We start from the raw sequence: 12,691 nt of genomic DNA on the forward strand, positions 1-12,691 counted from the left end.
AAGCAGTGCTGCAGATGTCTCTTTGTCTCCCCCTCCCCCGTTTCTTCCCTTTCCTCTGGATTTCTGGCTGTCTATATTCAATAAATAAATAAAAGTTAAAAGAAAGGAGAATGATAAGAAATGAGGTTGATAACTATTACCTGCATCTCGTGGTATAAACCCTTGTTTTCTTTTTTTCTTTATTCTGTTAGATTGGGGTGGGAAGAGAGCAAGAAACCTTTTATTGCATGTGGGGATTGGGAGCTTGACCCTTGAGTGCTCACACATAGTAACTTGCGCAGTCTATCTGCTGCTCCAATGTCTCTCCCCCCGACCCCCATTTGTTAACTTACAGTTTTCTAATATTTCATCTTGAATTCATCCCCACTGTAAACTTGTTTTCTGAGATTTTTGATGCACCAAGTATATGGGCAGTCCATGTAATTTCATTTACACTTGCTGAGTTCTTGAGTGTTTTTGCTTGCTTTAGAGCAGTGTTAGAGTCGCGTTTCTCTCTGTGCCTTCCTCCCTTCCCTGGGAAGTTTCTTGAATGTAAAGTCACTGCACATGTGAAACCCACATTCACAGATGTGAATGAGTTTGTTTGGGGACTTTTGTTTGTATTCAGAACTTTAAAATAAGTATTTTAGTTACGTATTTATTGGATAGAGACAGATCATGAGGGAAGTGTGAGATGGGGACAGAGAGAGAGAGAGATACCTGCAACACTACTTCACGACTCGTGAAGCTTCCTCCCTGCAGCTGGGAACCAGGGACTTGATCCTGGGTTCTTGTGCATGGTAATGCGTGTGCTCAGCCAGGCACTCGAGCATTAGAAGTTAGGCAAAAAATATTTTACAGCTTCCCTTGACAAATGGGTAGAGTCTGGTGTGGTTTTATAAATAGACCCTGGTTTTGTTAGGAAGCTAGGCCTTTGCTCTGATCTCTGCTGTCTTGTAATAGCCACTGACCGCTCTACGGGTAGAGTAGGCTTGGTGTGCATGCCCTCTCTCATTTTAACTCAGTTTGGGATCAATGCCTGTATATTTTTACTTTGCATCCGGAGACTTCTGAATTTGAACAACTTTTTCTGTTCAGTCATTGATAGGTATTTGGTTGTTTTTGTCTGATCAGTGTGCATGATTTATTTGTTTCTGTGCTAATGTGAAAGAGAAAGAGTGAGTGTGCTGCAGGTGTCTCTGTCTCTTTCCCTCTTTATCTCCCCTTTCCCTCTCAATTTCTCTGTCTCTATTCAAAAATAAATAATAATAAAATGAATCATATTAACATGGAAAAAATAATAGTAAGAGAATTACCTCTAGTTTTACATTGCTAAGCATCCTGTTTTAGTAGTTAACTCCCTAATCTTTCAAATATATGATATGAACATTTTCTTTGTATTCAATACCGAAGAAAATTTTGTAGTGTATAAATAAGGCAAAGTTAGGAGTTTCCTCACTATGAACAAAAGGGAAGCTTTATTAATGTTCAGTTGCATGATTAGTATGCTAATAAATTTTTCTTCTTTTCCTCCCTAGGTTTACCCAGGGTTGATGATAACTGCTGGCCTTATCCATTGGATTTTAAATACGTTGAATATAACAGTTCACATAAGAGATGTATGTGTGTTCCTAGCACCAACTTTTAGCGGCCTTACATCTATATCTACTTTCCTGCTTACCAGAGAACTTTGGAATCAAGGAGCAGGACTCTTAGCTGCGTGTTTTATTGCTATTGTACCAGGTTACATTTCTCGGTCAGTAGCTGGATCCTTTGATAACGAAGGCATTGCTATTTTTGCACTTCAGTTCACATACTATTTGTGGGTAAGTAACACTTAAATGTTTTACTGCCAGTATTATCTATGAACTTCCAGTTGAAATGCTATATGTTAGATGTGGTTTTCTTTTACTGATACAGTTGCTTACAGAGATCTCTGACTCTCCACAGTTTAAAAACGAGCAAACAAGTAACATTTTAAAATATGTCAAATAATGTTCTCACAAAAGCTTGACAACAATCTTTAATTTAAAACAAACTAAAGCCTTGCTAGCTATTGATTTGATAGGGAGGGGTCAGAAATACCTAAAAAAGTTAAATGTGATTCAGTGGCTTGAGATTTTAAATTCTGTTTTTGAAATGAGTGTTATGTTACTGTTGCCAAGTTATTTGATCCACTGGAATGTGTGTACCCTTTTTCTTTATCGTACTGCTTGTAGCTGGTACTTCTAACACAATGTTAAGAGTGTGGTATAAGGGGATAATTTTGCTTTTGTCCATGGTCTTAACTAAGAAATTTCTAGTTTTTCACTACTAAGTATAGTGCTTGCTATAGGTTTTTTAATTACTATTATTACAGATAATCTCTATCAGGTTGCTAAAAGAAGTTCTATCTATTGCTAACTATGTGACAAATCACATTCAAATGTTGAATCAGGTTTACATGTGTGAGATAAATCTCACTTGGTTGTGGTATTATAATTCTTAAATAATCTTCTTGGATCAGTTGCTAATATTTTGTTAAAGGTTTTGACTTTCTGATACTGGTTTGTAATTATCTTGGAATATCTTTAGTTTTGTATTAGGATAATGCTGGCCTTGGAGAATGAGTTAGTGCTAAGTTGTCTAACATGTTAGGTAACAATCGTCAAGTCAACTCTCCTTGCTTTCTGTTCTGGGAAACTGCTACTGATTCTCAGTTAGGGTCAATGCAGAGTGTCTGTTTCTTACATGAGTTTTGCTGACTTTGTCTTTTTTTTTTTTAAGTTATTTATTTATTTATGTTCTCTTTTGTTGCCCTTTTTTTGCTGTTGTAGTTATTGTTGTTGTTATTGATGTCGTTGTTGTTGGATAGGACAGAGAGAAATGGAGAGAGGAGGGGAAGACAGAGATGGGGAGAGAAAGATAGACACCTGCAGACTTGCTTCACCACCTGTGAAGGGGGGAACCAGGGGCTCGAACTGGGATCCTTCCGCTGGGCGCCCTGTGCTCTTAACCCGCTGTGCTACCGCCAGACTCCCCGACTTTGTCTTTTAAAGCATTGTTTGGTTCACTTCATCTAGATTATCAGATTTTGAGGCATAGTTTCCCTTTATGTCCATAGTATTTCTTTTATTTATTTATTTTCCCTTTTTTGTTGCCCTTGTTTTTTCATTGTTGTTGTAGTTATTGTTATTGATGTCGTCCTTGTTAGAGAGGACAGAGAGAAATGGAGAGAGGAGGGAAAGACAGAGAGGGAGAGAAAGATAGCCACCTGCAGACCTGCTTCACCGACTGTGAAGTGACACCCCTGTAGGTGGGGAACAAGGGGCTCCAACCGGGATCCTTATGCTGGTCCTTGAGCTTCATGCCACATGCGCTTAAGCCGCTGTGCTACAGCAGACCCCATGTCCATAGTATTTATCTGTGGGATCTGTAATGTGTACCTTCATTCATTCCGAATGTTCGTAATCTGTATTCTTCCTTTTTCTTTTTTACTTAGCCTAGCTAGGGCTTTATAAATATTTAATATTTCAGTATTTTCAATGTTAACATTCACTATTTTATTTTAGAAAATAGATTTAGTTTATGATAGAGACTGGCTCTAAGAGTATTGCCTTGCTGTATACATTGTCAGGGCCTCAACCTTGTAATGCTTGTCCTTATTGGGCATTCACCAGCTACACAACTTAACAACTTGATGGCTCTTTCAAAGAACCAGCTTTTGATTTCATTGATTTTTTTTTTTCCTCTACTGATTTCCCATTTAGGTTTTATCCATTTCTTTTCTATCTCTTCTACTTTCTTTGGCTTTTAGTTGTCATAGTTTTTCGAGAGTCCTAAAGCAGAAATCAATGTCTTTTCTAATATGCCTTTAGAGCTGTATGTTTCACTGTATTGCTTTCCCTGTTTTTTCTAAGTTTTGATGGTTAGCAGTCCCTTCTAAAGTTTCTCTTGATACCGTATTTGACTCAGGTGTTACTTTGAAGTCATTTGATCCTCACATATTTTGAAATTTTTAATTTATATTTACTTCTGCTATTGATTTTCAGTTTAATTTTATGTCTTTGTTAAAAAAATATAGCCCCATTTATGTAACGCCCTTTATTTCTGACATTTTTTGAATTGATGCCTTCCCTCTGTGAAATTAAACTATCTTAACTTACACAAATATTAACTTCACTGTGTTTTGGATAGTCTGCCTTTCTGTGTGCCTTGCAATACTTCATAGCTGGGTATGGTGTACCAGATAAAAGGAATTGCTGTGAATGGGTGCCAAAATGCTGTGGAGGTCGCTAAGGCCTGCAGACAGGGAAAGCGTCTGTAGCATAAGCCTCCCCCCCCCCCCCCCCCGCACACCCCCCCTTCACTACACTATTTACTCTAAGGATGTATTGCTATAACTTTAAATCTTGAAGCTGATAGTGTCAGCCCTCCATTATTAGATTGTTCTGGGTCTTTTCCATATACATGTTGAAGTCACATTGCTATTATCTACAGAATAATCTCTGTGGTTTTTTTTTGTGATCACCTTGAATTTAAATGTGTGTTTTGTGTCCAAGATGATGGTTATGTTTAAAATTTTGATTAACTGCTAGAATATCTGAATTAAATTTTGTATCTTGCAGGCTACTTTTCATATGGCGTAGTTTATAAGAGTTTTTGTTTGTTTTACTCTTTTGGTATTTTTTACATAGACATTTATATCATCTGCAAACCAAACCAGCATGCTTCCCATCTGTATGCTGTATACTTATTTATTCACTGTGTTAGCTGGTGCTTGGTAGTATAGATGTTGGGCATCCTTACTTTTATTCCTGATCTTACTGGGAAAGCTTTGACTTTCTAACCATTAAATGTGTTATTAGCTCTAAGATTTTTGTACATCTTCTGTTTCTAGTTTGCTGAAAGATTGAATTTTGCTACATTTTCTGTGTTTATAGTTATGTGGTCTCTTCAATCTTTTGAGATGATTAATCTCTGCCTGTATTTCTGTGTCTGCTAGAAGTGGTAAAATCACAGGTGCAGAACCAAAGTGATAGTCCTGGTGACCCCTCCAAATACATACATATTATATATATGTATATATATATATATATATATATATATATATATGTCATTTTTTATTTACCACTGTTTGATTGACTTTAGGACAATGCTGTTCTTACAAAATGAAATTAGAAAGTGTCCTCTCTGCTTTTGTTTTCTTCTTTTTTTTTTTTTTAAGAAAGGATTAATTAACAAAACCATAAGGTAGGAGGGGTACAACTCCACACAATTCCCACCACCCAATCTCCATATCCCACCCCCTCCCCTGATAGCTTTCCCATTCTCTATCCCTTTGGGAGCATGGACCCAGGGTCATTGAAGGTTGCAGAAGGTAGAAGGTCTGGCTTCTGTAATTGCTTCCCCGCTGAACATGGGCGTTGACTGGTCGGTCCATACTCCCAGTCTGCCTCTCTCTTTCCCTAGTAGGGTGTATCTCTGGGGAAGCTGAGCTCCAGGACACATTGGTGGGGTCTTCAATCCAGGGAAGCCTGGCCAGCATCCTGATGGCATCTGGAACCTGGTGATTGAAAAGAGAGTTAACATACAAAACAAATAGTTTTTGGCCAAACAAATTGTTGAGCAATCATGGACCCAAAGCTTGGAATAGTGGAGAGGAAGTGTTAGGGAGGTACTCACTGCAAACTCTAGTGTACTTCTGCTTTCAGGTATATATTTTGCAGTAGTTTATGGATACGTGTGAACATAAGCTCTCTCTCACAGAAACTGGTGTGTATCTAGGTTATGGGACTTTGTTAGAAAGTGAACCACCTGAGATGAAATTAGAGTGTACTATAAAAGGAAAGGTCTCACCCGAGTAATGAAGCTGAAGGGTTGTCATTCCACACGTGAAGTCTCTGGACACAGTCTGAACTGAAGCATGTTGAGGTGGCAATCGTTGCGTTGGTTAGGTTGTGATTGGCGGATGCAATATTATTTGGTATGGATTGGGAGAGGCAAGTGGGCCCTATCCAAGGGTTCCAGGACTGGGGGAAGTAGGGGCTCTATAGTGGAGATGTGAGGTTCCTGCTGTCTTAGGGTTCAAAAAGACAATCGATAGTTAATGTTATCATCACATTATTTGGTAATTGGGTTACCTTTGAAAAGTCCTTTTGTTATGGTTTGCTGTACAGTACCCAGTATCTTGTATATAGCTGTGCTATAGGATGCTTCTGCTTTTGTTTTCTATGAGAGGTTTTAGAAAAATCTTCTCATAAATTTTTGGTAGAATTTATCAGTGGGCTTGGTGTTTACTCTCTTGGATCATTACTGTGATTTAGTGTAATCTGTTTAGGTCTACTCAAATGTTCCATTTCTAAGCTTAAATTTTAAATTCTGATTTGCTATACTACTATCCCCCCCCAAAAAAATCATACAGTTCCAATGAAACTGATTCTTGCTTAAAATTTTTGGAACATTACAGAATAAATACACATTTGCTCTTTATAGCACATTCTTATTTCAGGGACAAAGAGCAAAAGAAAAAAGTTAATTTTGCCAGGAAAAGTGGCATCTTTCTTGTCATCTTTACCATAGGAACACCTGAGCTAAATGAACTTTCCCTTTATCCTGTTTACAAGGTTATGATAATCTGCCTATACTTTTGCTCACCAGGCATTATTAACTGTTAAATACATTTAAACAAATTAAAGACCTAAAAAGTTGGAGTAAAAAGTTTCACCTGGGGAGTCGGGTAGTCCACAGCTGGTTAAGTGCAGGTGGCACAAAGCTCAAAGGACCAGCATAAGGAGCCCAGTTTGAGTGTCTGACTCTCCAGCTGCAGGGGGTCGCTTCTCAAGCAGTGAAGCAAATCTGCCGGTGGCTATCTTTCTCTCCCCCTCCTCTCTCCATTTCTTTTTTTTTTAATATTCCCTTTTGTTGCCCTTGTTGTTGTTGTAGTTATTGTTGTTGTTGGATAGGACAGAGAGAAATGGAGAGAGGAGGGGAAGACAGAGAGGGGGAGAGAAAGATAGACACCTGCAGACCTGCTTCACCGCCTGTGAAGCGACTCCCCTGCAGGTGGGGAGCCGGGGGCTTGAACCGCCCAACTCCCTCCTCTCTCCATTTCTCTCTGTCCTATCCAACAACTACATCAAGGGCAACAGAAATGGGGAAAATGGTCTCCAGGAGCAGTGAATGCATAGTGCAGGCACCGAGCCCCAGAGATAACCCTGGAGGCAAAAAAAAAGTTTCACCTGTTTTGTTGTTGCTGCTGTTGTTGCTGAATATGATTGATCCACTGAAGAAAAGTTGTAATGAAAGTGAAATTAAGGGTATATGAAATGTATAGTTTTACCTTTACTGTTTTTGTTACAAAAAATATAATTACAAAAATGAGTACATTTAAAAAAATACTTGATTATAGCACTATTTTGGTATACTTTACCTCTGTATTCATTTTTACATTTACATTGGTTTTTCCTGTGGAGATATATATATATATATAGTGGTTAATTGTTTGGTAAACAAATTTCTGTATCCTGCCAGGCAGCCAATCAATTCTAAAGATGTCTGCCTCCACCTCTGTAAACATCTTTATAAAGGTATGATTTGTGTGCGATAAATTTAGGCATTTAATTTCAGTAGTAAAATTATAAATTATTGTGACCACCATAGTGATTTCATTTTAGATTATTTCCATCATGCTCAAAAATTCCTTTTGTTTGAATACCTATTTCCAGATCCAGAAAACCACAGATAATTTCTTTAAAAAAGAATTGGGAGGGAGACAGGCAGTGGTGCACCTGGTTAAGCACATATAGTGTGAGAGAAAGCTTCATGACTGATGAGGCCGAGCTACAGGTGTCTCTTTCTCTCTACCTCTCCATCCCCTCTCAATTTCTCTCTCTCTATCCAATAATAAATAGATAACTATTTTCAAAATCTTGGGGCCAGGCAGTGGCACACCTAGTTAAGCACACACATCAACACCATTTGGAAAGACCCGGGCTCGAGCTCAGGCTGCCCACCTGTAGGGGGAATGCTTCATAAGCAGTGAAGTAGGTCTGTAGGCATCTTCTTTTTGTCTCCCCTCCTTTCTCAGTTTCTCTCTGTTCTGTCAAATAAAAAATCCAAAGGAAAAAAAATCTTTAAAAAATAAATCTTTAAAACGTTAAAAGATAAATCTTTAAAACATTAAAAAAAACCTTTTTATTATTTTCTAGTGGTTCATTTCTGTTGCGCGTAGTCCTCCTGTTTCGTTATTGAATAGGATTCCTGTGTTTGAATATGTACTATCAGTGGACAATCTAGTGGAATGGTTGAGCCTTATTTAAGCTACTAAACTGTTCCAAATGATGTAAGATTTTTCATTCTAGTCAGCATTATATAAGAGTTCCAGTTTTACCACAGTCGTAAGCACAAGTATTGCCAGTTTGCTTATAGTTGTTCCAGTGAATTCCTGAGTGATATCTCAGTTTTCATTTGTATTTCCTAATAGTGATGTTAAACATCTTTTCATGTGTATTGACCACTCATATCATTTCTTTGAAGTATTTATTGAAACATTTATTTTTTAAGGGGGAGAGCTTTCTAATAATAGGATTGTAAATTTTTTAAAAATTATCTTTATTGAATAGAGACAGCCAGAAATTGAGAGAGAAGGGGGGTGATAGAGAAGGAGAGAGACACTTGCAACACCGCTTCACCACTCGCAGAGCTTTACCGCTGCAGGTGGGGACCAAGGGCTCAAACCAGGGTCCTTGCTTATTGTGACATGTGCACTTAACTAGGTGTACCACCACCCAGCCCCAACTTGCTTCATCTTTGTTAGGTATGTAATTTGCCTCTATTTTATCCAGGTTAGCCTTTACATTCTGATAACTGGTCTTTTGAAAAACAAAAGTTTAAATTTGAATAAGGGGTATAATGTGATTTTTTTTCACCCCTTTTATGTATTGTACTCTTGGTACATAGCTGGGGTACTATTGCCTAACTTAAAGTCAGGAGACTGTTTTATTCATAAACTTGTATAATTTATTACAACTGTGTCTTTGATCCAGTTGGAATAAATTTTTGAACAAGAGATGAGATATGGTTCTATGTTATTCTCTTCATTGGCACTTGCACAACCAGTTATTCAGGTATTTGCTGCTATGAAGGTGGCCAATTCCCTCTAAGTTGGTATCTTTGTTGAAAATTGACCTCAATTATGAGTCTACTTCTGTACATAGTTTTGTTCCTTTGAATAATATATCAATCCCTATGTTATTGCCACACTATTATGAGTACTGTAACTTCATACATAAGCACATTGTCCATTACAGTCTTTATGTTATTTTCTTTTCTTGGATAATTGTACTGAGTAGAGTTTGTACAGTATTTAATAGAAGCATTGAGAATGAATATGTATTTCTTCTTTCTGATCTTTTTTTGAAGGAAAAACATTCAGATTGTAAGCCTTCACCATTAAAGTATAATAGTGTATGTTTCTGTAAATGCTCTTTATCATCAGCTTGAAACTTTTTATCATGATTGGGCATCAGGTTTTATCAGTGCTTTTTTAAAATTTCTGTTGACATGGTTTTGTCCTTAAGTAAAACCTTAAGGTTAATCTACCATGACATTTTGTACTGGATAATTTTGATGTTTTGTGTATTGTGCATCTAGGTGTTTTTTTTTTAATGTTTTACAAAGCATCTGTTCATCCAAATATCAACACAGTTCATGCATATACATTGGTGTAGCTTTTGCTCCGCTGATCTAGATTCGTATAGAAATATATCTACGATTATTTTGGTTGTCAAGTTCACTAAATACTGATTGATAGCATTTTTAAATTCCTATATGACCACTGCCTTTATGTATTTTGTCCATATTTATTTTTTAGTATGAAGCATTTATTTCTCTTCTGTCTGCCTCATGCCTTTTTTGTGCCTCCCATCTCCATTTGCTATCTTTGTGTTGATACTTTTTCTCCTGTTAACCAGGGCTGCTCAGCTCTTGTTTATAGTGTTGCCAGAGATTGAACTTGGGCCTTGAAGCCTTGAGCATGAAAGTCTTTTGTATGTATAACCACTCTATCTCCCCAACCCTTTAAAAAAAAAAAAAGACGTGACATATTTACTGCAGAGATAGATAGGTGAGTGCAAGGCACTTGAGACTGAGGAAGAACAGTAAGTCAAAGAAGCGCTTCAGTAAATGTCATGCTGGGGCTGGACTCAGACAAGCAAGTCTGATGCTATACCCACTGAGCATTTCCCCAGCCATGAAAATGTATTTTAAATATATTACTTTTACTAGCCTGTTTTTAAGCTTTTGTTATTTTTGATACAAAGAATTCATATGCATCTTTAAGTTATCACAATCTAGCTTCAGTTAATGCTTTGACAATATAGTGAAATCTTTCCATTTTATGCCATTGTATTTCCCCTTTTTTATTGACTTCTTTGTCTTTCATCAATTTGTCTATAATTTGTCTCTGTTTTACTTGGTGGTTTGTTGGGCTTCATGGGTCTATTTGATACACTTTAGGATTTCTAAAAAACTTTCTCAAAGATATTTATTTATTATTGGATAGAGACAGAGAGCAGTGGGGACAGATAGAGAGACACCTGCAGCCCTGCTTCACCACTTGTGAAGTTTTCCCCCTGTAGGTGGGGACCATGGGCTTGAACCTGGGTCTTTGCACACTGTAATGTGAGCGATTATCCAGGTGTGCCACCACCTGGCCCCTTTTAATTTTTTTTTTAATTGTCTTCTTCTCTGATTCTCTTCAGACTCCCCCTTCTTTGTCTTCTTATTTTGTCTGCTTTTTTACTCAGAGCATTGTTTAATTCTGATTTATCAGGGCTGGGGAGCTTGAGCCCAGGTCCTTATGGACTATAATTCATGCCAGGTGCGCCACCCCCTGCCCCTCCCTGCCCTGTTTTAAGTGTGAATCATAACAGTCTTTTATGTTCATTCCATATTGGTTACTTCCAGTACTCTTCATTATTTCCAATGGATGTGACTCTTCATATTATGTCTTTTCCCAACAGTCATCAAATCTCATCTTTGTTTTCTGCTGATCTGGCTTTTTTTTCCCCCCAAAATCTGCCACCTCCATTTTTTGTTTTATTCTTAATTTAATATCCCAGGCTAGGGAAAGAACTTGGGTATACCATAGGACTTGTATGTTTGAGTTCCCATGTTAGAACCCCTGTACCTCATATACCAGAGCTAAGAGCACTCTTATCTTTCTCACAAGAATATCTAAATCCTTAGTATGATTTAAATAAATTTCCAGCCTGTGCCTTCGTCTTTTCAGTAAAGATGACTGTGACCAGGCATGTGACTCAGTGCTAGAGCATAGGAGTTATATGTGTGAGGTCGCAGGTTCAGTTCCCAGCACTGAATATGGAATGGTACTCTGGTCTTGTGTATTTCCTTCTGTCTCCTTAAATAGCCCATTTCTAGGGACACATGCTGTGTGTCATATACATATAAACACCACTTTGCTGAGGTTAAGGTTGTCTTTAACTAGTCCAAATAGCACATAGCCCGATACATCTTTAGGTGTTATAAACTAGGAGTACTGCATTTATTTCCTTTCTCCTGTTTTTATTTTTTATGATTTCTCTCAAACTTCGGTGTCACCTGTAGTTTGCTTTAATGTTTTAATAGTTACTTACTTTAAAAATAAAGAATTCAGGGAGTCGGTCGGTGGTGCAATGGGTTAAAGCACATGTGGCGCAAAGTGCAAGGACCGTTTTAAGGATCCCGGTTTGAGCCCCCGGCTCCCCACCTGCAGGGGAGTCACTTGACAGGCAGTGAAGCAAGTCTGCAGGTGTCTGTCTTTCTCTCCCCCTCTCTGTCTTCCCCTCCCCTCTCCATTTCTCTCTGTCCTGTCCAATAACGACAGCATCGATAATAACTACAATAATGGAGCAAGGACAACAAAAGGGAATAAATAAATATATATTAAAAAAGAATTCCTTGAAATAAACTCCATAGAATATACCAAAGTTCATTTTCTTATCATTACATTGGAAATAGCTTTAATACAGAATTGTTTATAGCAAAACTTTGGTTTATCTTTTTTTTTTTCCTCATTTTTCTCTTTTGTGTGTGTTTTTGTGCATATCTACCTGGGATAAACTTGCATGCAAGACATTCATTCTATCCATGGGATATATTCTTGGCCACTTAGGGCTGTCATCTCTGTAGGTTATTTGGTTGACCATTTGTTCTTGGCGTTAAGTATTGAGAATTTGGGCTTCTAAAAATTTAAATTCAGTTTTCTGAATGTATCAGCATATTTTGCTATGTCAAGTGAACATATAGGTTTTTAATTTGGAAATTATCCTTTGATTTTTATTTAAGACAGAGAGACTTGACAGTTTTTTGAAACTTCGTTGGAAGTCGTGTTTCTAGTTGGCCATAACTGAGAATTTTACTGACATGCAAGGGACTTCTAGAAATTATTGTAGAATTATAAATTTATTAACACTATGATTGATAATATAGATGTTTCCAGGTGCTAAAAAGTTTTCTAAAATGAGAATTCATTTGAATGTTAATGAGACAACAGATGATCAACATATGCAAGTGAAGTAAAACAAAAGATTAAGGCTTTAGGTGTAAAAAAAGCAATCGTATATGACAAGGTGATTTATTGAATAAAATTTATTTTTAGTTTAAAATTTCAGTTTGCTCATCTTGATCATTCCAAGGCAGAAACTATTAACAAGTGGGAAAATTAATTTTT

At 37.3% G+C, this 12,691-nt stretch overlaps 1 protein-coding gene across 2 annotated transcripts in view; it reads left to right on the forward strand.

Annotated features, from left to right (window-relative positions):
• Positions 1 to 12,691, forward strand: part of STT3B (STT3 oligosaccharyltransferase complex catalytic subunit B) — an 82,216-nt gene that overhangs the window by 30,687 nt on the left and 38,838 nt on the right. For both annotated transcript variants that reach the window (XM_007516848.3, XM_060180483.1), the window contains exon 3: positions 1,518 to 1,805. In XM_007516848.3, the coding sequence (XP_007516910.1) occupies positions 1,518 to 1,805 (288 nt within the window). The remainder of the gene's footprint in view (positions 1 to 1,517; positions 1,806 to 12,691) is intronic.

The sequence above is a fragment of the Erinaceus europaeus genome, chromosome 21 (genome assembly GCF_950295315.1).
Source record: "Erinaceus europaeus chromosome 21, mEriEur2.1, whole genome shotgun sequence".
Lineage (NCBI taxonomy): Eukaryota > Metazoa > Chordata > Mammalia > Eulipotyphla > Erinaceidae > Erinaceus > Erinaceus europaeus.